This window comes from Falco punctatus (assembly GCF_963210335.1).
Source record: "Falco punctatus genome assembly, chromosome: 4".
Classification (NCBI taxonomy): Eukaryota; Metazoa; Chordata; class Aves; order Falconiformes; family Falconidae; genus Falco; species Falco punctatus.
This window is the reverse complement of record NC_137583.1, coordinates 14,143,208-14,162,839: the sequence shown is the minus strand read 5'-3', so window position 1 is coordinate 14,162,839 and position 19,632 is coordinate 14,143,208. Positions and strand designations below refer to the sequence as shown.

Sequence of the window (19,632 nt, the reverse complement as noted above, 5' to 3'; positions counted from 1 at the left end):
CTCCTAAATCTGTTAATCTGGCATCTTTCTGGAGCATTTATTCCACATTTTGCCTGACAATTTGACTCGGAAGCATTTGATTCAGTTAGGGTAGTTTGTTAGATTTCAGAAATGTGTATGCTGGTATTTGTATTTCTTTTTCTATACATCTTCACTCTTGAATGTACTTGGTTCCTCTTACGGGAGCAAGTGAGTTCATGGAGTCATGATGCTGCAACAGATGCTACACCTCAGGCTCTGAAAATCCAACTAAAAAATAGTTATTTTCATATGATACAAATGAACTTCCCATTTAAATCTGGTGGTTTGGGGTTTTTTTGCCAGGATAGTAGCTCTTCCTTACTGCTACTGAGAAATAATTTCATTGCTGTTCCGGAATGATTCATTAACATGTGGCTTGCATTTTCAGGAAGGCAGTCTTGTAGAGACCACATTTCTGATCCTTGTTTGTTTTTACAAACGCGAAATGCAGATGCCTTCCTTGTACAAGCAAGTCAAAGGTGTTTGGGTCTGCCGTGCTGGGGGCTTAAGATAACAGCCCTTCCAAGGCTGGCAGTGGCACTTTGTCTGTACAATGGGAGAGACTGTGTTGCCAGCAGCAGCCCCGTACGGCATGCTCCATCTAATCACAGGCTTCAGTGCTGGGAGGGAGGGCAGTGCTGCCTGGGTGGCTTTTGTTTTGAGGGTCACATCGCTGGTAAAGTCAAAGAAGGTGGCATACCAGATCTTAGAAAGCATGAGCTAATGGTTCAGTTCTTCTAGAAAAAGGATTATTTGAACATTGAAAATTACTCTTTTATTACTGGGATTTCTTAGTGACCAGCGAAGTGGACAAATCAGAAGGTAGAGGTAGGTAAGAGCCAATGACAAACCCTGGCTGCATCGTATATTGGTGCTGTGCTGGTTTCACTCACTGAACCAACCATCCAGCACTGACAGATGCCAGCACAGGATGGGCAATATCGTATGGCACGAATAGGTCAGTTGTGTTGTGTCATGAAATTGCACCTCTTCAGTGGGGTACATTTATAAGAGTAATGAATATGCTGCTCCTAGGTGTGCAGAGCCTGGCTTTTTTGTAGGAGTGATGATTGCTTGTTTTTCCTTCTAGGGTTGTGTTGGGGTTGCTGTGTGTCTGTATTATCAGGGCATTGGATCCTGTGATTCACCCGTAGTAGGATTCAAGAAGGCTTATGACTTTTCAAATCATGATTTGTACTGACAGCTTCTCTAGGGAAATAAAAGGAGCTTTTTGTGCAGCTAGGATGGAAAGTCTTGTGTTTCCTGTATGTGTAGCAGAGAGAGAGGTACTATGGTGATAGCTTGTCTTGGAGTGCAGGAGGTAGAGTCCTTTAACGCTGGAGGGTGTTTGAATGCAGAATGTGTGGACCACTGGGCTTGCCCAGGTGCTTCCTAGCACAGAGAGGAGTGCGGAGGCAGGGTCTGTGAGCCTTCTGAATTCCCCTGGAAGAGGTGTCTTGTTTGCAGGAGACCTGCTTTGTTTGAACTGCAGGGCCTGATAAAGGTTTGAAAGGATCAGGAGGCAGGCTGAAGGTCCAGCAGCTCAGCAGATTACTCTGGTCTTGGTGGGTACAAGCCTTTTTGTGCTAGCGGAGCAGTCTGGTTTCTTCTGAAATAAACTAATGCATAGAAGCAAAGGAGAACTTGTTTGCTTATACCCTTGTAACATGACTTTAAATGTCACGTTGCAGTATTCTAGAAGGTGCTTGGGCTAGCACGGACTCTGCTCGTGCTTGCCAGGAGTCCACGTAATGCAAGCAACTCTGTATGGAGATAGTCCCTGTCACAGTAGCTTTCTATCTCCCTATTCCAGTCCAGTGTATAATTTTCTTCTCTACAGTGAAGGCTTGGAAAAATGTTTTGGGTTTTCCCCCACCCTTTGCTGTCACAGCATGCCTGTGTTAGCAGCTTGTTAGTGCTTCTCCAACTCAGTAAGTGGTATCTGTCTGCCTTGTGTTTCCTACTTTGCACACTGGGTGAGGTCCCTGATCCCAGTCTGCTCAGGGCCTCTCCAGTGGCGACTGTAGTCAGGACTGGATGTGGAGCTTCCATGAGCAGTTAAGCTAATCCAGTGAATTCTTGGTTCCTTCTTCTCTGTGCTGTTATGACCAAATACGTGAGTGAGTTTGCGTACATCCATGCTTCATTCCAACCTGTATATTGCAGGTGCACTGGCTGTGAACATAATGTCTAGTAGTTTATTGGGAATTGAGTATCACTGAGATATTGTACTGAGTTTGTATGATTTATTAATCTTTTAAAATGATCATAGTCCTAAGCACCTAAGCAGAGGTGTGGCCTCAAAATATGCCTAACATGACTTTTTTTTTTTTTTTTTCCTTTTATTTTCCACTTAGGTATCACATGCTGTTGCAAAGCTAGTATTAGTTAGTTTCCACTGGCAAATTTCAGAGATTTTGGAAAGGTAAGTGTAAACAGTCTTATCTCTTTTGTGTTCAGTGCTTTTCCCCTTACTTTGCAGGAATGGTCAGGGTGGTCCATAAGTGTCATCTTGACAAGCATCTTTGAACGTGAAAGTAGGCCACACAGTCCATTCCAGGGAGGCAGAGGAAAAACACTGGTTTTGTTGAGGCTGCATTGTCTGTAAGAAATTTGTCAACAGGGAAAGGGTAGTAGTGGTGAATGTCTTTAAGTCTGAGGAATTATTGTCGTGCTGGGAACCCTGTAGATGCATTTAGCTTAAACTTTGAGATAACAGATTGAGAGTGCTGCATCTATATTTATTTTAACAAATATAAAGATAACGTATGTTCTGTTTTGAACATATGAACCATAAATCATAAAGGAGCACTGAACCTATGCTGATGTATTCTTTAGTAGTACATTCACATGGAAGTTTTTGCTCCTTCTGAACATAAGTGATATTTTTTCCAAGCTGACTAGCATTTGGAGAGCAGGAGAAGATGATGTGAGAGAACTGAGAAGTGCAGCCCCTTTGTTGCTTGGTTACTGTAAACGAAGTCTTCCAACTGATTTCAGGAGGGTTCGGACTCTGCCCAAACATATACAGGAAGTGTGTCAGGAGGCACTGCTGTCTGGCAGCCCCTCCAGAAAATACTGGCTCAGAATTGAACATTGTCTGAAAATAGAGCACATCAGCCTGACTCATTCTGCCATGCCATTTTTGGCCCTGTAGCCAGCAACTTTGTCCAGAGAACATATGGGAAATGCATCTCCTGTATGGATATTGCTGCAGCATCTTTGGTAACTGGCTCGTTGGTTACCATGTATCCTGTGAAAGCTTTTCTCTGGGCAACGTGGAGGGCAAGACTCCCGTGTAGCAGCAGCTCAGGGTGATTCTGTAGGTTAACTAAGTAGGTTTAAACAGGAGGAAGTCTGGGGAAGAGTTTACTTCTAAAGCTATGACTTTGGAAGTTGTTCTTCAGTTAATCTGGTCCTCAAACTTCTGTCTTGGTACAAAGAGACATTCTCAAATGAAAGCTCCTTAGTACAATTAAAAAGCGCTAGTGGAGAGGGAGGATTTACAGCATGGTCACAACAGTGAGGCTGCTATTTCTGAATTCATTGATATGTAAACATTCCTCTGCAATGAAAATCACAACCAGCAAAACTTGTAATTCTAAGGCTGCTGGTAGACAGCTTCATATGCCTAAAGGGTGATAATCTGTCCCATAGTAAATACTTACCTAGCTAATAGACTGGAGTCAAAATGAGACCTAACCAGGATAGTGTGGTTTTACAAAGGAACAGGAGACAGCCAGGAGCCTCACTGGAGTGTGTTGTTATGGGTAGTGGCTTAGGACTGCTCTAGGAGTGTGGATAGAAAATCTTAGCTTCAAAAATAATTTTTCAGGGGGAGGGAAAGAGTTATAGAAAAATACTCATCAAGGAGTGTGAGGGAAATAGGAATCCATTACTGGGAGAAATATTATTCCTGTTTCCGATTTTGAAGAAACCCATAAATTTTTGTTGATGAGAGTTCAGCTCACTGTGTGAGGAGCCTTACACAGGACACGTTTTTACTTCCTTTGTTGAAACTTACCGCACCATTTGCACAGAGCCTATTATTTATTCAGGTGAGAAGGATCAATTTAACAAAGCAAAATGTATTCAGAAATTGATTTGATTATTCTTCAATTGCCTTTTCAGGCACAAGTCTAATGCTGCCCAATTGCTAGTAGAAGCACGAGTTCAGCCCACCTCATCCAAACATGTAAGTATGCTAACTATTTTGGTCTGTTCCCTTGGCAGACACCTCTGAACCCACCTCATGAGAGGATTGCATTACTAATGACATAGTCTGTCCTGTGTTAACCCTTTGCAAACTTGGGTTCAACACCCTAACTCAATACTGGGTTTACTTTTTAAATGAGAATGCATTCGAGAGGTTTCTAACATTTAAATAGCAGCTTTTCTATTGTCATGCAGGTAGCGTTCAAGAATTTCTTGCCTCAAGAAAATTAACTTCTTTTTGGGGCATGAGTGATGGTGTACAATAGAAGGAGCAGAGTGCATGGGCTTGGCTACCTCTTCCAATTCTGCTGTCTCTGTAAAAGACACTCGAGGGAAGCTGTGGCTGCATAGAATGAGAAGAGCTTGTCTGTGGCTGGAGTAGAGGATTCCTCCCTGCCCCCCCTCCCTGCCCCCGCCCCCCCCGCCCCCCCCCACCCGGTCCCGAGATGACTGCTGTACTGCTCTGCTCAGGAGTGCTTAAGCCAAATCTTCCAGTGGTGTTGCTGCTGAGCCAGTCAGTACTGATATTTGAACTAACAGCCTCTGTTTTGCAGCCAGGACTACACAGGTCTTAGACTTTTGTGCCCCATCCACCCCCACCTTTAAGTAGAAACTTTCTGTTGCATCTTTACGGGTTTCATTCACAGTGGGCATCTTAGTACAACCCACAGTTACCCCAAAACACGTTGCCATGTGTCAGATTTTGAGTGATAAAATATTACATCTGAGAAACACTGTTGGGTTGGGGGGGAAGGGAGATTTTAAAAGCCTCATTTGGCATCTGAGCTGACTTGTAACAGCAATAGTGGAAATACTAAAACAGCTGACAAGAGTAAGCTTCATGAATTCAAATTATCTGCCTAGAGTCCGGAAAAGAATCTTTGTTATTTGACATACCTGCAAAGCAGTCCATGTATTTGGAGATTTGTCTGACTCTTGCACCAGCTGTTGCCCAAGTACTTCCCACTACAATGGTGATTTCATTTTGGGAAGGAACATGTTTCAGGTTAAAGTCTTGACAAACTTGGTCTGGTAGGCAATTCATTACAGTCTTTTTGTATGTGCTAGGGCAAGTTGCTCTGTGTTTCAGCTCCTAATGCAGTGTGATATTTTGGGGGCAGGTGCTCGTACTGAGTGTCTGTAGAGCAACTGACCCTATAGGGAGAAGCTATAATGGCGTGCTCAGAGGGACAGCGTGTGAAAGTTTGAGGTGGTGGGCATGCTGTTCAAGTTGAGCAGTTGATCTAGGCAATCAACACAGTTGCAGACTGTGACTCTTGTTCTGGTCCATAAGTGAGGCCATTTAGAACAAAGTTGCATTGTTTCCTTTTTCATGTGGTCATGCTATATTCATCAAGGATATTCATCAACAAGCTCTGTTGGTCATGTGGCTGTGTATCATGCTGCTGCTTCTCTGCGTCCCTGGCATGCAGAGCTAGGCATGGAAACTGGCGGCTGTCTCACATGAGCTTCTCAAAGAGTAGCAAAGGTTTAAGTAGATGAAAAGAGATTATATGAGCTTCTCTGTGAAAGGAGAAATAGTAATATAAATTCTAACAGCTTTGTAGAGCCTTGCTTTTGATGATGCTGTGCTACACGTAGTCCTTCAGGTCTCAAGGGTGAGCCAAGATGTGTTGAAGGCTAGATCTGTTGTCTAGGGATTAGCTCTGTGCTACCCAAGGGGAGATCCGGACTGCTTCCCAGTGGTTTAGTGAAGCAGTAGCAGAATTATGCCTGACTTGAAACAAACCTTCTAATCCTTTTCAGCTGAAGGGATGGTACCTGCTTTGCCAAACGTAGCATGGGCAGAAGATAAGAGATGTGAGGTGATGGTCTGTGAACTCCCTTTCCTTTCTGTATAAACACTCTACATGCTGCACTGGTTCTCCTCGTACCCAAAACCATTGTCCAGTACAAGGGCACTGCTAAGCCTGCTTCCAGCTATAGCTGCTTTCCAGGGTCTGTGGAGCAGTGATAGATACTGACCCAGCTAACAAAGAATATCAGTAAATTCAGGGAGGGACTAACACAGTTATGTATTACCTCATTTTTCAAACAAGGCTAGAGTGAGAACCAGAAAAGTAAAGGTGCGTTCTGGGAAGCACTAGATTAGAGGCAGGAGCTGTTCAGTGACTGCCAATCTGTTGTGTTCCATGAGATTAAAGAGGTTCTTAAGGAGAACTGACTGTCGGGGCAGTGTAGCACCCCAGCACCCCAGCTGCTTATGAACCTGTTCTGGCCTGGAGCTCACCTGAGACCATTAGCACAATGAAGTTGATGCAAGTGCCATGATGATGGATGAGGTGAGAATACTCTGGGAGAGCTGGGATCCTTTCACTGTAATGCTGATTTGTGTCTCTCCCAGGCAATGGTACATTCCTCCCATCACTGCGCAGTGTGCATGCAGTTTGTCCGGAAGGAGAACTTGCTCTCTCTGGCTTGTCAGCACCAGTTCTGTCGCAGCTGTTGGGAGCAGCATTGTACAGTGCTCGTCAAGGATGGTGTTGGAGTCGGTGAGTTAAAGGTGGATATGGTGCTGGGTCTGTATTTGCCATGCTGGCCGTTCTGATGGCTGGCTGAATTGGTCTAAAACATCTTGGTAATGAGAAAATGGAGCATGGAATGAATATTTGTGACAAACAACTTGAACTACCAATCTTATCTGAATCCCTGGTTAGTGTTGGCATATCCCCAGGAGAGCATTCCTCCTGCCTAACAAAACATGCAAGTCCATAGATCCATTTGCTGCTTTTTTTCCCCCCATGTGATCTCAAGAGCATGACTATAACAAGTTAGAGGCTGAAAATCTGCTGCATTTTGAGTTTGCATCTCTTGTGATGCACTACCCCTGTAGTGCTTGTGGATGCAAACAACTGTTCCCTTTGTGTTGGGTAGAAGCCAGTAGTTGCCAGAGTTGCTTTGGGCTTTTCCTAGCCTGTCTTTCATGCTGGCATGGCAGTAACATGCAATTTTCCACTTTAAGTATCTGACCTTGTGAATACTGGTTGAAGCACTTACTGGTCCTGGACGCACATGTGCCCTGTCATCTTTTGGCGAAGACAGTTGGGCTTCAGCTTTTCAGCAGCCCCGATAGATTTGTTTCACAGTTGTGTCCCTCTTGCCACAACAACAGATGGCACCTAGGAAACTGTGTTGAACACTCTCTGTGCATTCACTCCTTGGACTAAGTTGCGCTGTGCTAAAATGTTGCTTTCTCAGGGGTCTCCTGCATGGCTCAGGACTGCCTGCTTCGGACACCAGAAGACTTTGTGTTTCCATTGCTGCCTAGTGAAGAGCTGAAAGACAAATACAGGCGCTACCTCTTCAGGGACTATGTGGAGGTATTGCTTTTTTCAGTTTTAAAATGCCCTGGGTCGGTTCACCAATGACTTGCAGAAATTTTGTTTGAAGTGTCTTGCATCTTTGATTAGAACTGCAGTAACTGCAGCAAGATTTTTCCTGATAAACGTGATGTGGCTGCTGCCGGAGGACAGCCTCACTGACAAAATGCTCTAGTAGGTTGCCAAAGTAAATTCTGCTATAAGGTCACCCAGTAACTCCTTGGCTGGTGCTTCAGAATTCTCAGAATGTTGCAGCTGGGAACTTAAAACTTCAGTCTGCGTTTTAAAGCCCTTCTTGCTCTTGCATAGAAATTTTAGGTTCTGAAAAATAAGTCCCTCATCTTACTGTAGCCCAAATGAATTGGCTGGCTCAGTAACATCTTATGTGAGGATTTTTAAGTTAAAGCAGCAGTTGTTAAGGTTAAATGTGCAGGAGTATTCTGGTAACTGGGAACAGACTGGGAACACTCAAGAAGCAGGGAAGCAGTAAGAGAGGGGTGTCACCTCTCTTCGGTAAGAGACCCTTTGGGAGGGAACAGCCACCACAGGAAAGCAGCTGAATACATTCTAGGGCATAGGGAGAGACTGGAGAAAGAGCACAGATGGGGTAAAAATTTTTGTTCAGTATCTTGATGGGGTCTTATGGTTGTGTTGCTGTGGTTGGTCTTTAACCCTCCATTTGAATTCCCTATTTTAGAGAAGCTGTAAATAAACCTCTTCCACATTAGGAAAAGCAGTGTTAGTTATCTGCTCTGTTAGACCTGGTGACAGTTTTCGCTTTTTTTCAACAGGAAATAACCGACTTGTATGTTTTTGAGGATAGGACTGGTTACAACTGAACAGATAATGCTCTTCTGCATCCACTTCTGATCTTACCACTTTCATATATTCACAGAGCCATTATCAGCTGCAGCTGTGTCCTGGTGCAGATTGTCCTATGGTCATACAGGTACAAGAGCCAAAAGCCCGGCGAGTGCAGTGCAATCGTTGCAATGAGGTCTTCTGGTAAGAAACAGAAAAGGTTAAATAAAGATCACGGGGCGAGTGTATGCTGTCCTCAGAGCTACTTCATTTACTTGCCAACAGGTTCAGTGTGTAGAAGCATCTCAAATGTTTTGCTGGAGCTGTTTGTAACTTGAGTTAGCTTGAGTAATTGGACGCTGGGGGTCTGACTTCTGCAGGTGGTCAGCCATCCCCCCACTTCCTAAACTCCTTGGGAGTTGGATGTTCTGATAACCAGGCAATGCAGGGCTTGAGTAATGAAGGGGTTACAAATCTGCCATTCTCATATTTTGGCTAGGTTACAAATTTTGGTGTAGACATAGTGACTGGTGGAGATTCTAGTAATGGATGTGGAGGCCTCGCTGCTGCCTGCTGGCACTGAATTTTTAAGTTTATTACAGGTATTTGACTCACAGAATGTCTGTTGTGTTTTGAGGCTTATGCGAGAATACAAGTCTGCTGAATAGGAATGCTAATGTTCCTTGTCTGACTTCAAGTTTATATGGGATCAGAGAAAAGAGTCTTCTGCTCCTGGCTCTCTAGGTTCACTGCTGTTGAGAATGTCTGTGGAGCACAATACAACTGCTTTAGAGACCCAGCTTACTGGTATCTCCATGCAAATGGCCCTTGCTCACCTGAAGCTGCTCAAATCATGCTAAGGCAGGTGCCTGGTATCTACCATTGGAATCAAGCTACTTGTAAAGCCACTGGTATGTCCCAAGCCTCTGCAGTCGTGTTAGAGCAGACATAGGTATACTCTAGGGAGGGACGTCTCAGCTCTCAGACATGATTTGTCAGAGAACACCTCGGTTGACTGGCATCCTGATGCTGGCTTCTGCATAAGGACGGAGCTTTATTGGAGTTCAGCCTTGGTCTTTGCACTCTAGTAATACACAAGTTCATTTGCATCTGTTGCCCTCACTTGGCCTCCCAGATTTTGGTCATCAGGAAAACCTTCATTCTTGAGTCGCTTCCTTGGAAATCAATATGTTTTTGTTTTTCTTCTTTCCCCCATTAAGCTTTAAGTGTCGGCAGATGTACCACGCACCCACAGACTGTGCGACCATTCGGAAATGGCTTACCAAGTGTGCAGATGACTCCGAAACAGCCAACTACATCAGTGCTCACACTAAAGATGTAAGGACAACCACCTGCATGACTTTTTCTTGTCCTCTAGTCGGTCTATGAAGCAAGATACAGTTGTATACATGTGTAGTATTGTGTGGGGCTTTTTCACAGACTGCAAATTCTCACAGCTCCCTAAGGACTGTGATATAACACAACTGAATGAATGCCTTGGGAACACTGTGCTGCCCTCCTGCAGGACCTGGTGGTCCTTATTCCAGACCTGGTGTGAATGTCTTTGGCAGCCAGGTGTGCAGCCCTCCCGTGGGCAAAAGAATTGTGGCTACTTTGAAATGATCAGTGGAGGTGTATATCAAATGGAAGGAGAGAGTGTAGTAAGTGGGAAGTCGGTACCAAATAAGCCACTAGTGGTGTTTAAACCTGAATAACTGTGTGGCATAGTGTGAACTGGAAGTTGAGGGGGATAAAGCCTTGATTTGGCAAGGACTGCAAAATGGGATAGATGAAGTCTCTAAATTTGATGTTGAAGTACTTCTAGTAGATTTAGACCCCAGAAAAAGAAAAAGTATTACATAGTATGCACACTGCCTATAGATTTGTCTTTACAAGTTTTAGGTATACTACCTTTATCCTCCAGATTAGTTGTCTGCAGATTGGAACTTTAAAGTCTTTGGGGGATTTTTGTGGCCTGACTTCAAAACAGTTCTTAGCTGGCATTTGTTCTACTGTAGCCAATGACAATTGTGACAGGGCTAATTAGCTATAAGCTTCAGTTGCGTTAGGGAAGTGGACTAGAGATCTTAAATTCCCTTCATTCTCTGGAGAAGCTGTCAACATGTGATGGCATTGTTTCTGAAATGCTGTTTTGTAGAACTAAGGTTCTGTTCTATTGAGCATTGTCCTTGCATACATTTTGCCTGTGGCAAATTTTAATTGTAATATTTTAATAAGCGGCAAAACTCACTTCCTCCTTTGTACCTACGCAACCCAAAAAACATAACTGAACGAGACACTCCAGAGCATCAGTGGAGCGAAGAAATGCGCAGTTCGCTCTATGGTCAGCCAGATTGTCTGCAGCTACCTGTCATCTGTTAGTGGCTGCTGAAGGCAGGATATAGTGCTGATTATCTTGAAGTCTAAGTAGCTGTGGAAGCTACTGTCATATGTGAATTAATTGTGTCCCTATGCCAGAGCAACAGCTAAATGGTAACTGAGTGAGACCTTCAGTTTAACAAGGGGTAACAACAGCAAATTTGTTGTCTTGAGCAAGCAGTCCAGTGCTGCAGTGTAACTTCCCTGGCTGGGCCTTTCTCCCGCCTTTTTAAATTGACTTCTCAAGAACTGGGAGGAGGCAGGGTGTATGTAAATATTCTCATGTATGCATATTTAAAAAACAAATAAAAAAGAAAGCAGGAGTTGAATAATTACAGAAGTGTTGTCATTCTCCAGAAGGTTGCTAGGGTTGGATCTAACAAATGCTTCTGTTTCCCCAGTGTCCCAAGTGCAATATCTGTATTGAAAAGAATGGAGGCTGCAATCACATGGTGAGCAATTCCCTGAATACGTCAAACCTTCCTTGTTCTAAGAAGAATTTTTTCCCCCCACTTTCCACTAATCAGTGCCTCCTGTCTCTTCTTTTTCAGCAATGTTCCAAATGCAAGCATGGTAAGTGGGGTTTGGAAGCAGTTTCATCTGCAGTGTTTGTTAGTGGTGATGTTCTCTTTGGTTTGGGGCTTTTTTTTGTGATATGAAGACAAATTATGAACATTGACTGAAGTATTTTTTCCCCCTAGTAAAAGGTGAACAGGGTATTACAGACTTGCATGTGATAGCTTTATTTTATTTTTTTCACTGGCTGTGAATCTGAGCTGGGTTCTGATTCAGTGCTGGTTTGGCTCCCTCTTCCTGGCATGTCCATTGTATAGAGAAGTCTCCATCTCTGCCATGATATTAACAGTGGAATCCATCTCGGAGAAGAGTATTAAATGCTTTCTGTGTAATTGTATTTGTCGTCAGCTGAAAATACTGGCAGAACTGAGCCATTTACTCAGATCAGCTTAAATCCTTCTGCTTAGTGGTGGAAATAATGAGCTTCAACCCAGATGAAACTGCAGGAGCGGTGAATTGTTCTGCCTGACATTATCTGTTGGACTTCTCTGTCCATCCCTGTGCAATTAGCAGTCTGAGTGTCTTTGGCCCATTGTGTGATCCTACAAAATGACAGCTTGTTCTTACACTTATCTTTTCATGGCAGAATTAATTTCTGTTGCCTTGGAGTGAGCTGTTTGGTATTCAGCCCTCTAAGTGTGCCACTAGGAAATATTGTAATATCAGAACCTTATTTGGAAGATGATTAAAGATTACTGTCCTCTCTCATTTCCTTTGCTTGGGGTCCTCAGCAGCACTGGACATGCTTTGATGGATCTCTGTGACAGGGGTGAGCAGGCAAGTGCTAAGGTACCATGGTGACTAGCACTCGAGAAGGCTGGTGGACTCTGCAAATACAAATTTCAGTCTCTTGTATGAGTTACACAGAAGTGATTTGTATTGTGGCAACTTAATCTCCATCTCTTTTCCTTCCCAGTAGTACACTCACAGCCTCGCTCTGAAATCTGGAAATTGTCATGAGTTTTGCTATTGCTCTTTCCTCCATTTTCTTCCCAGTTCAGTGGCTCCTAACTTGAAGTGTCTGTCATAAGCCACTGACATCTGAAGTTACCTAGGTAGTTCCCTTCTTGAGAGAGCTGAGGGCAGACTTTCTTTTGCGTGAGGTAGTTCACTTTTGGATTTGATTTGTTTGTATTTTATTCAGCTAGAGGTCTGCATGGGTCAGTATGCCAGTGGTGGGGAGGATGCAACTCACAAATAAGACTGCAGGCTGCCTCGTCTTTAATCTAGAGTGACAGCCTGTACACAGCACAAACACAGCTCTTCCCATTGGTCTTGGTGCACAGGATGCAGCACTTCAGGATTTATTTTCTGTAGTTGCATGGGAGACTGTATAATGAAAATCTTCAAGACAAGCTGCTATTTTTGGCTCATTATTGCATTCCATTGTGCAAGGTGATACAAAATACGTATGTTTCTTAGCTTAGCAGAAATATCTGAAAACAGATGGGCTGTGTCTCCTGAAGCTTTTCATTCTTAGAGGTTTTTTTCTGTGCATCACAGTGAGTTTTTTGCTGTTTTCTGCAGACTTCTGCTGGATGTGTCTGGGAGACTGGAAGACTCACGGCAGCGAGTACTACGAATGCAGTCGGTACAAAGAGAATCCTGATATTGTAAACCAGAGTCAGCAAGCACAGGCCAGGGAGGCCCTTAAGAAGTACTTGTTCTATTTTGAGAGGGTAGGAGACATCTCCTTGGCCAGAGCTGCTGTAGCCTTTTAATGCTCCCTGCCTGGTGCAAAGGTCATTGCCAGCAATCTGCGTGCAAGAAACTGCCCAAAGAGAATCTGTACAGAATTTTCAGGCCCTGTTGTTTTTCACACAAAATCCTGCCCTGCAATTCCCATCCAAACCAGTAATGTTGTAGCCAAAAGAAATCATATTCGCTCCTATATTTCCTTGTGCTAGAGAAAATCAGTATTACCTGCGTGCCACTGTACCGTTTTCCTGCAGGCTGAGTGCTGCTGCAGTAGATAGATACTGCTCCAATCATTTCCATCTGGGATCAGGGAACTTCAGTTCCTTGCAGTATGTCCTTATAGAGACAAAGACTAAATAAACTCTGCCATGTTCAAAGCTCCATTGGCTGTAGCAAAGTTTCCCTTATATTTCATGTAATCACATTTTTAAAAGTTGCAGTCAGAGCATCTCTGTCCACACAGCAGGCTCAATGCACCTGGCCATACAGTGCAATTCCAGAGCAGCATTCTAGAAGAGAATGCGGTAGATGTTAAATGCTGCTGCACTTCAGTTTCCCCATTAAAATGCGTTTATTCTTCACACCGTGAGCCAAGTCCTATGGTAAAATAAATGTATTCATTCCTGACTCTCCAAACCAACAGGCTTTGGGAAGTGGCTGTGTTTACAATGAGCACATGGATGTTGGAGCTCACAGAGCCCATGTTAAATGTTGATTTAAACTCCTGACCTTTCTATGGAAATCCTTTGAGTAGGGGAATCACCATTACTTTCTATCTTGTTAGACGCAGGGTCGTTGTGTGACCAGAGGGCATGCCCGCTCTGTAGAGCTGGGTTTGCTCCCTGCTCTTTGCTGCTGTCAGTCTGTTGTATACAGCCTCCGCCACTTGCTACTGGAGGTGCTGCCTTGCTGTTCTTTCCCACAGCATGTCTTGCCTTGCTGGACTCCTGCCCCACTTCAATTTCTGCTTGCTAGAGCTTTTGCTTTTACATCAGCAGTACTCTGCTCTCATGCCGTTTTTTCTTTCCCTATCTTCCTACCCCCACCCCTTGCAGTGGGAGAATCACAATAAAAGCCTACAGCTGGAGGCACAGACGTACCAACGAATCCAGGAGAAAATCCAAGAAAGAGTTATGAACAACTTGGGAACATGGATAGACTGGCAATACCTACAAAATGCTGCAAAACTGCTTGCAAAGGTGGGTAGTTTTGCCCTGTTTGATACAGAGAAGAGAATACACACCAGGATGCTGAATTCACAACACCAAGTGAGGAAGGGTATTTAGGGGTTGTGGATATGTGGGACAGTACCTCTGGTCTAGGACATGAACTAGCCAAAAATCATCTGGAAGTGTCCTCTGTGAAGCTATACTTTAGCTGCCCAAGTTCCTCCAAGGAAGGTGTAGCAAATTCCACCATGAAGCGTCCAGTCTTCCTTGACACAAGGTAGCTTCTTAGCCTGTCCCACAGATGTGACTGTGCTGACTTCCAAGTCTGAGACTCTTGTCCTTTTCTCTCTCTCTTCCTCCCACTCCCTGACAGTGTCGTTACACCCTGCAGTACACATATCCATATGCCTACTACATGGAGTCTGGCCCCAGAAAGAAACTGGTAAGATGTTTTTGCTCTTCATTTTTTGCTGATAGCTTTTTGGGGTGTAGCTGGCAGCATGCTAGGCTGAATTCCAGAGCTTGGCAGTGTCTGAAATAATAGCCCTGAGTTTGAGGTAAGGACAGGACAAATAATAGATGGTTTTGCACCTTTCCTCTTCACTTTGAGTTGACCAGCAGCTCAATCCTCTGATACATTACATTATTTTCCCAGGGCACTTCACTGCATTTTCACTAACAAGCAGTTTATCCAGAATGTTTTGAGGCTGGAAGTGTGCGTTTGTTCCTTGGTAAGACTTATCACAGTGCTGTGGGCCATATTTCATGTGAAGACCTGCTGGAGGATAGCTTTTCCAGCCTTGAATCAGGGTGTCGTTTTGCTTTTTGTTCCTTGCTGGCTTGGTGCATCCTGCGGGCTGGATGTGTCGAAAAATAGCCCTGAATTCACTGAAGAGGTTGTTTCTTTGACTCAGTTGTCCAGTAAAACCGGTTATCCAGTCTCTCCCTGTAGCATCATACATACTGTAAGACTTGTGGACAGATGTTCTCCTCTGGATCTGACTGTGCCAGTGGAACAAGTTACTGCTCCCAGCAGTGGTTAACAGTCCCTGTGCTCTGCCTGAAGAGCTGCTCACAAGACTATTTTGTGACCCATTTATGGCAAAATGAGCTGAGTTAGGAGAGATTTGTTACTTGCAGTGCTTTTAGGCTGACCGGGTTAATTCTGAGTGGTGCAGCTCCAGGGAGTGCTTACACAAGAAACTCCTGAAAGGAGTGATACTGTCTAGCTGAAGGCGGTTAAGGAGGAGACACGAACCTGCTCTGTCAGCAGAACACATTTGTCTGCTCCTCAAGTGTAGTGTATGATATGAAACTGCTCTACTAAACTAGTTTCTCGTTGCTGTCTCTGATATTGCTCTTTGCAGTTTGAATACCAGCAGGCCCAGCTGGAAGCTGAAATTGAAAATCTCTCATGGAAGGTGGAGCGAGCAGACAGCTATGACAGAGGGGTGAGTGTTCTGCTTGCTTAAGCCTGCTGGCCACATTTTGTTCATTGGGCTTAACACTTCTGCAGGAGCGCTAAGGCAGTCAGGTGAGGGCTCTGAGAAACTAGATCCAGAAACTCACCTTTAGCCAGCAGATGTTGTAGAAGAGGAGTGCTTGCTGCATGTAGCACTCTGGTGAGGAGCAGATTCCTTTAAGTGTGTAGCTTTTTAGACAAGAACAGGAGCCAGATAACTGCAGAGGGAGCCCGCGTCAAAAGGAAAAGGATCTGCAGTCTTGTGATCCAGAGTGCATGTGAAGTGTGAAGGTTGGTGCTTCTCAGGCTGGAGCTTGGGCTCTTCTAAAGAAAAGGAGCTCTTTTCTGGGGAGTTCATGCTAACAGTTTCTACTTTCTGTTTTACCAGGACTTAGAGAATCAGATGCACATAGCAGAGCAGAGACGGAGGACCCTGCTGAAAGACTTCCACGATACATAAGACAGGAGGAAGTGACAAAGTGCAGGGGTGAGAGCAGCGAGTGAAGTGATGGCAGCTTCACTGGGATAAGCAGGCACTGCCTCTGGGAGAACACGGCCAAGGACAAAGCCACCCCTCCCCTTGCAAGTCAGACACATGCAAACACCACATCTTAGTCCAGTTTGTTCTCTTATCTTTCTGTTTCTGTTTCTGCCATGCTAGAGGCCAGAGTTCAGATTGGCATATTTCCTGGGACATTTCCCTCCTGCCCTTGATGGTTTCAGAAGGGGAGGGAGTTTTTCTCTGAATGGCTGTTAATAGTATTAGATCATTACAATTTATGTATTTTCAACGGTTGTACAATTATACAGACAAACCTTAGAATAACACACAACCCTTTTTAAAAATAAATTGGCAGTGGAGTGTTTTTCCTTAATCTGCTTGTAAATTAAATGGGCTTTTCCCCCTCTCCCTTCCTCTGTCCCAGAAATCCTCCTAGGCACTGAAGGAGGTTACAAAATATCTCAGCTAGATTTCCCAGTGCTCCTTTAACCAGGGCATTGTAGCATTGGCATTGCACGAGGAGTGTGGCTGGTGTTAAGAGTGGCTGCTGCTGTGTCTGACCCGACAGTACCAGCAGTGGCCGTGATCTAGTATGATTACATGTGACATCTCTTTTCTTGTAAATCAGCTGTGCAAAATCCTGCAAAACAAAAGCAAGTGGAGGCATTGTAGGGCAGAGACCAGGTTAACGCTGGGGGATATGCCTTGAGTCAGGTCAGATAATGCATTTGATGAATTTTAGGTCTTCCACGTAGATTTTTGCTTTACTTGTTTTTGTGGGGAGGATGTTGTATTGCCAAAGTGAGTGATGAGGGAATAGTAGCATACAGTTGTTAATCAAGGCTTGGGGCTTTTGCAGAGTGAAACAATCCATGCTATAACAGTGCCATGCAGCCTGGTAAAGATTATTTGTGCCTGCTGGGTAACATGGCTGAGAAAATTTGATCCCATTTATCAAGGTGAGACTAAACACCGCTACATTACGAAGAGGAAAGATTGTGTACAACACACTCCCTGGCACGTGTTGGCAATGTGGACGGGCACTTGAATACAGGTGTGCTGCTTGTGCAGAGCCTGCGCCAAGCCAGTCAGAAAATTACCTAGCAAAATTAATTTATTTGTATATTAGTATTGATACTGGTGGGGACTTATCAGAAAATTGATTGTTAGGAGCATGTGGAGCTTTTTTATTAACATTCTTTTTTCTAATGTAAAATATACACTAAAATAAAAATATGAAAACCTAGTTCATTTTAGTAGGGGTTAACATGAAAAAAGGTTATTTAAACGCTGATGCTTGCCTGTTTGCTACAGGAAGCAGGCCACATGTTAAGACTTCACAGGCATGTATGTCACCTGCACCAGGAACGTGTTGTTTGCAGCCAGTAAGGTGGAGCTGGAGTCTGATCTGAGGAAATCTTCAGCTCTGCGGGAAACTTACAGGATTCTCTTCCATGCTGTATGTGGAAGCATTGCCTTTGATGCATCCCTGTATTACTTTTACACAGTGTCACTTGATAAAGTTTAAACTGGAGGGAGGAAAAGTGCTAAATTCCTGCATGTCAGAATAACTGCTGTCAGAGCTGTTTCCATGTACCTGAGACATGTGACCCAGGTATTTGCAGCATGTATAATTGTGCAGATGGATTTTTACAAGAGAGATGCATCAGTTTAAAAGAGGAGTAGCTGTCATAGGAGCTAATCCTGTGGCCCTGCTTGCTGTACATAGCAGAAAATTTCGAACTGAGAGGCCTTTTCCTTCTTCCCTCCCTTCGCAGTGTGGGGTGTATCCTCAGGGAATGGGCGAATGTCCTGCCAAGGAGCTGCTGGCAGTGGAGCAGGTGTTAAGACAGAAGCGGCTGAGGGTAGAGCAGGATTGCAGAGAGGTGGCTGGAGCCAGGGAGCAGGGCAAGGGCAGGGAGGGAGTCTATGGTTTCTGGGAGCAGTGCTTCTTGCTGTGCAAGAGATCTCCTCCACCCATGGCTCCTTGTGTTCCTGCTCTGTCCTGTTCTGGCTCCCCTCCAGGCTGAAGCTGTAGCAGTGGATATATCCTTGCTCCAGCTGCTGTATCTTTACTTCATTCCCTCCTCTGCTCCCAGCAGCAGCCTCTTTGTGTGCTCCCCATGGTATATTCTAGAGGTCGGTCTCTTCCTTCCTTTCCCCTTCCCAAATGATTGTCAAAGTCTGGGCACGTTGGACCCAGGGGAAGGGATAGCATGGGGGAAGGCTTACTGAGACCCAGCAGTTTGCAGTGCATAGAACCAGTGTTTAAACTGTTCTTTAAACATGTTACGTGCAAAGTACTAATTAGCATAAAAGCTGGTGTTCTTGTTGTCTAAAGGTAACCATCGTAACACCTAATCTCTTTGCAGAACAGGTATGTGGAGTTTCCTAATCCCAAAGAACTCTCACTGCTGTTACATATTTGTCCAGCTTTGAGAATGGGGTTTTGTGTCTCTCCCTCCCTGCCTCCTTCCCTCCCTCCTCCCGTGCCCCCACAAAATGCTTTGCTGTGAATACTTGTTTGTAGACAAGCTAGACCATACAGCTGTGGCCAAACTTCCTGAACAAATTTCAAATTTTCTGAAACTAGAGCTTTGTCAGCAGTTCCCTTTATTTAAAAAAAAAACGACAACCAAACCACAAACAAACAACAAAACACCCTTTCTGAAGGTGGTGAAAGCGCAGATCCTATTTCTGTGCCTGCTGAGAAAACAACAGAGCTGGCTTGATTTGCAGCCCAGGCAGGGTGACTTCTGTGTTGGTGTCATACAGGAGGTTGTAGACTCCAAGGCAAAACCTGCAGAGCCGAGGGGCTTTGGCTTTTTGTGTAAAGTGACTGACTCGAGGGGCGGGCAGGTGGCAGGGAGGAGAATGGAGCTCTCAACACCAAAAGCCAAGGCCGGTTTTTTCCCCTCTAATAGGTACACGGCCCTGTTCCAGTCAGCGAGGTTACACGAATGTAGGTGACTAGAAAGTGGCTCAGGAGCCATTAATTCTGAGGTACAGAGCTTCCCTGCGGTGCGTTACTGCTGCAGATGTGGAACGGTTGCTCTCCCGTTTTTTTTTTCTTTTTGCTCTTGTTTCCAGTTCCTGCACCAGCCTGCCACCTCTCTCTCCATCCCTGCATCCGATACTCTTTTGTTTCGGCTTCGCTTGTGTTATTGCGTTGGCTGCCTCATCTCTAACAGTCCTCAGGCTTCCCAGACTGTAACAAAAAGTTTTCTACCGGTAACACAAACTGCATGACAGCTGCTCTGGGTGCCGGCAGTGGCCGTGCGGGGACAGGGGCAGCAGGAGGTTTCTGTACTATAGTCTTGCACTCTTAAATTTTAGACTTTTTAAGCAGGTGAAAAAAAAATAGAACTTTATTTTTAAACGAGGCACGTGTTCTGGGAATTCCTTTCCTCCTCCCGCTCCGGTGCCAGGCAGTGCCGGGGACTGCGGCCTGCCCCCGGCCACAGAGCT

At 44.6% G+C, this 19,632-nt stretch overlaps 1 protein-coding gene across 3 annotated transcripts in view; it reads left to right on the top strand.

Moving 5' to 3' along the window:
• Positions 1-16,537, top strand: part of ARIH2 (ariadne RBR E3 ubiquitin protein ligase 2) — a 31,550-nt gene extending 15,013 nt beyond the window's left edge. For 2 of the 3 annotated variants that reach the window (XM_080385666.1, XM_080385667.1), the window contains 13 exons: positions 2,379-2,446; positions 4,153-4,216; positions 6,602-6,749; positions 7,456-7,577; positions 8,473-8,582; positions 9,599-9,716; positions 11,159-11,209; positions 11,309-11,330; positions 12,861-13,012; positions 14,087-14,230; positions 14,574-14,642; positions 15,568-15,651; positions 16,051-16,537. In XM_080385666.1, coding sequence (XP_080241792.1) covers positions 2,379-2,446; positions 4,153-4,216; positions 6,602-6,749; positions 7,456-7,577; positions 8,473-8,582; positions 9,599-9,716; positions 11,159-11,209; positions 11,309-11,330; positions 12,861-13,012; positions 14,087-14,230; positions 14,574-14,642; positions 15,568-15,651; positions 16,051-16,122 — 1,224 coding nt within the window. In that variant the 3' untranslated portion in view covers positions 16,123-16,537. Of the gene's footprint in view, positions 1-2,378; positions 2,447-4,152; positions 4,217-6,601; positions 6,750-7,455; positions 7,578-8,472; positions 8,583-9,598; positions 9,717-11,158; positions 11,210-11,308; positions 11,331-12,860; positions 13,013-14,086; positions 14,231-14,573; positions 14,643-14,855; positions 14,932-15,567; positions 15,652-16,050 lie in introns of all 3 variants that reach the window. The other variant, XR_013927846.1, reaches the window with a different exon arrangement.
• The last annotated feature ends 3,095 nt before the right edge of the window (positions 16,538-19,632 follow it).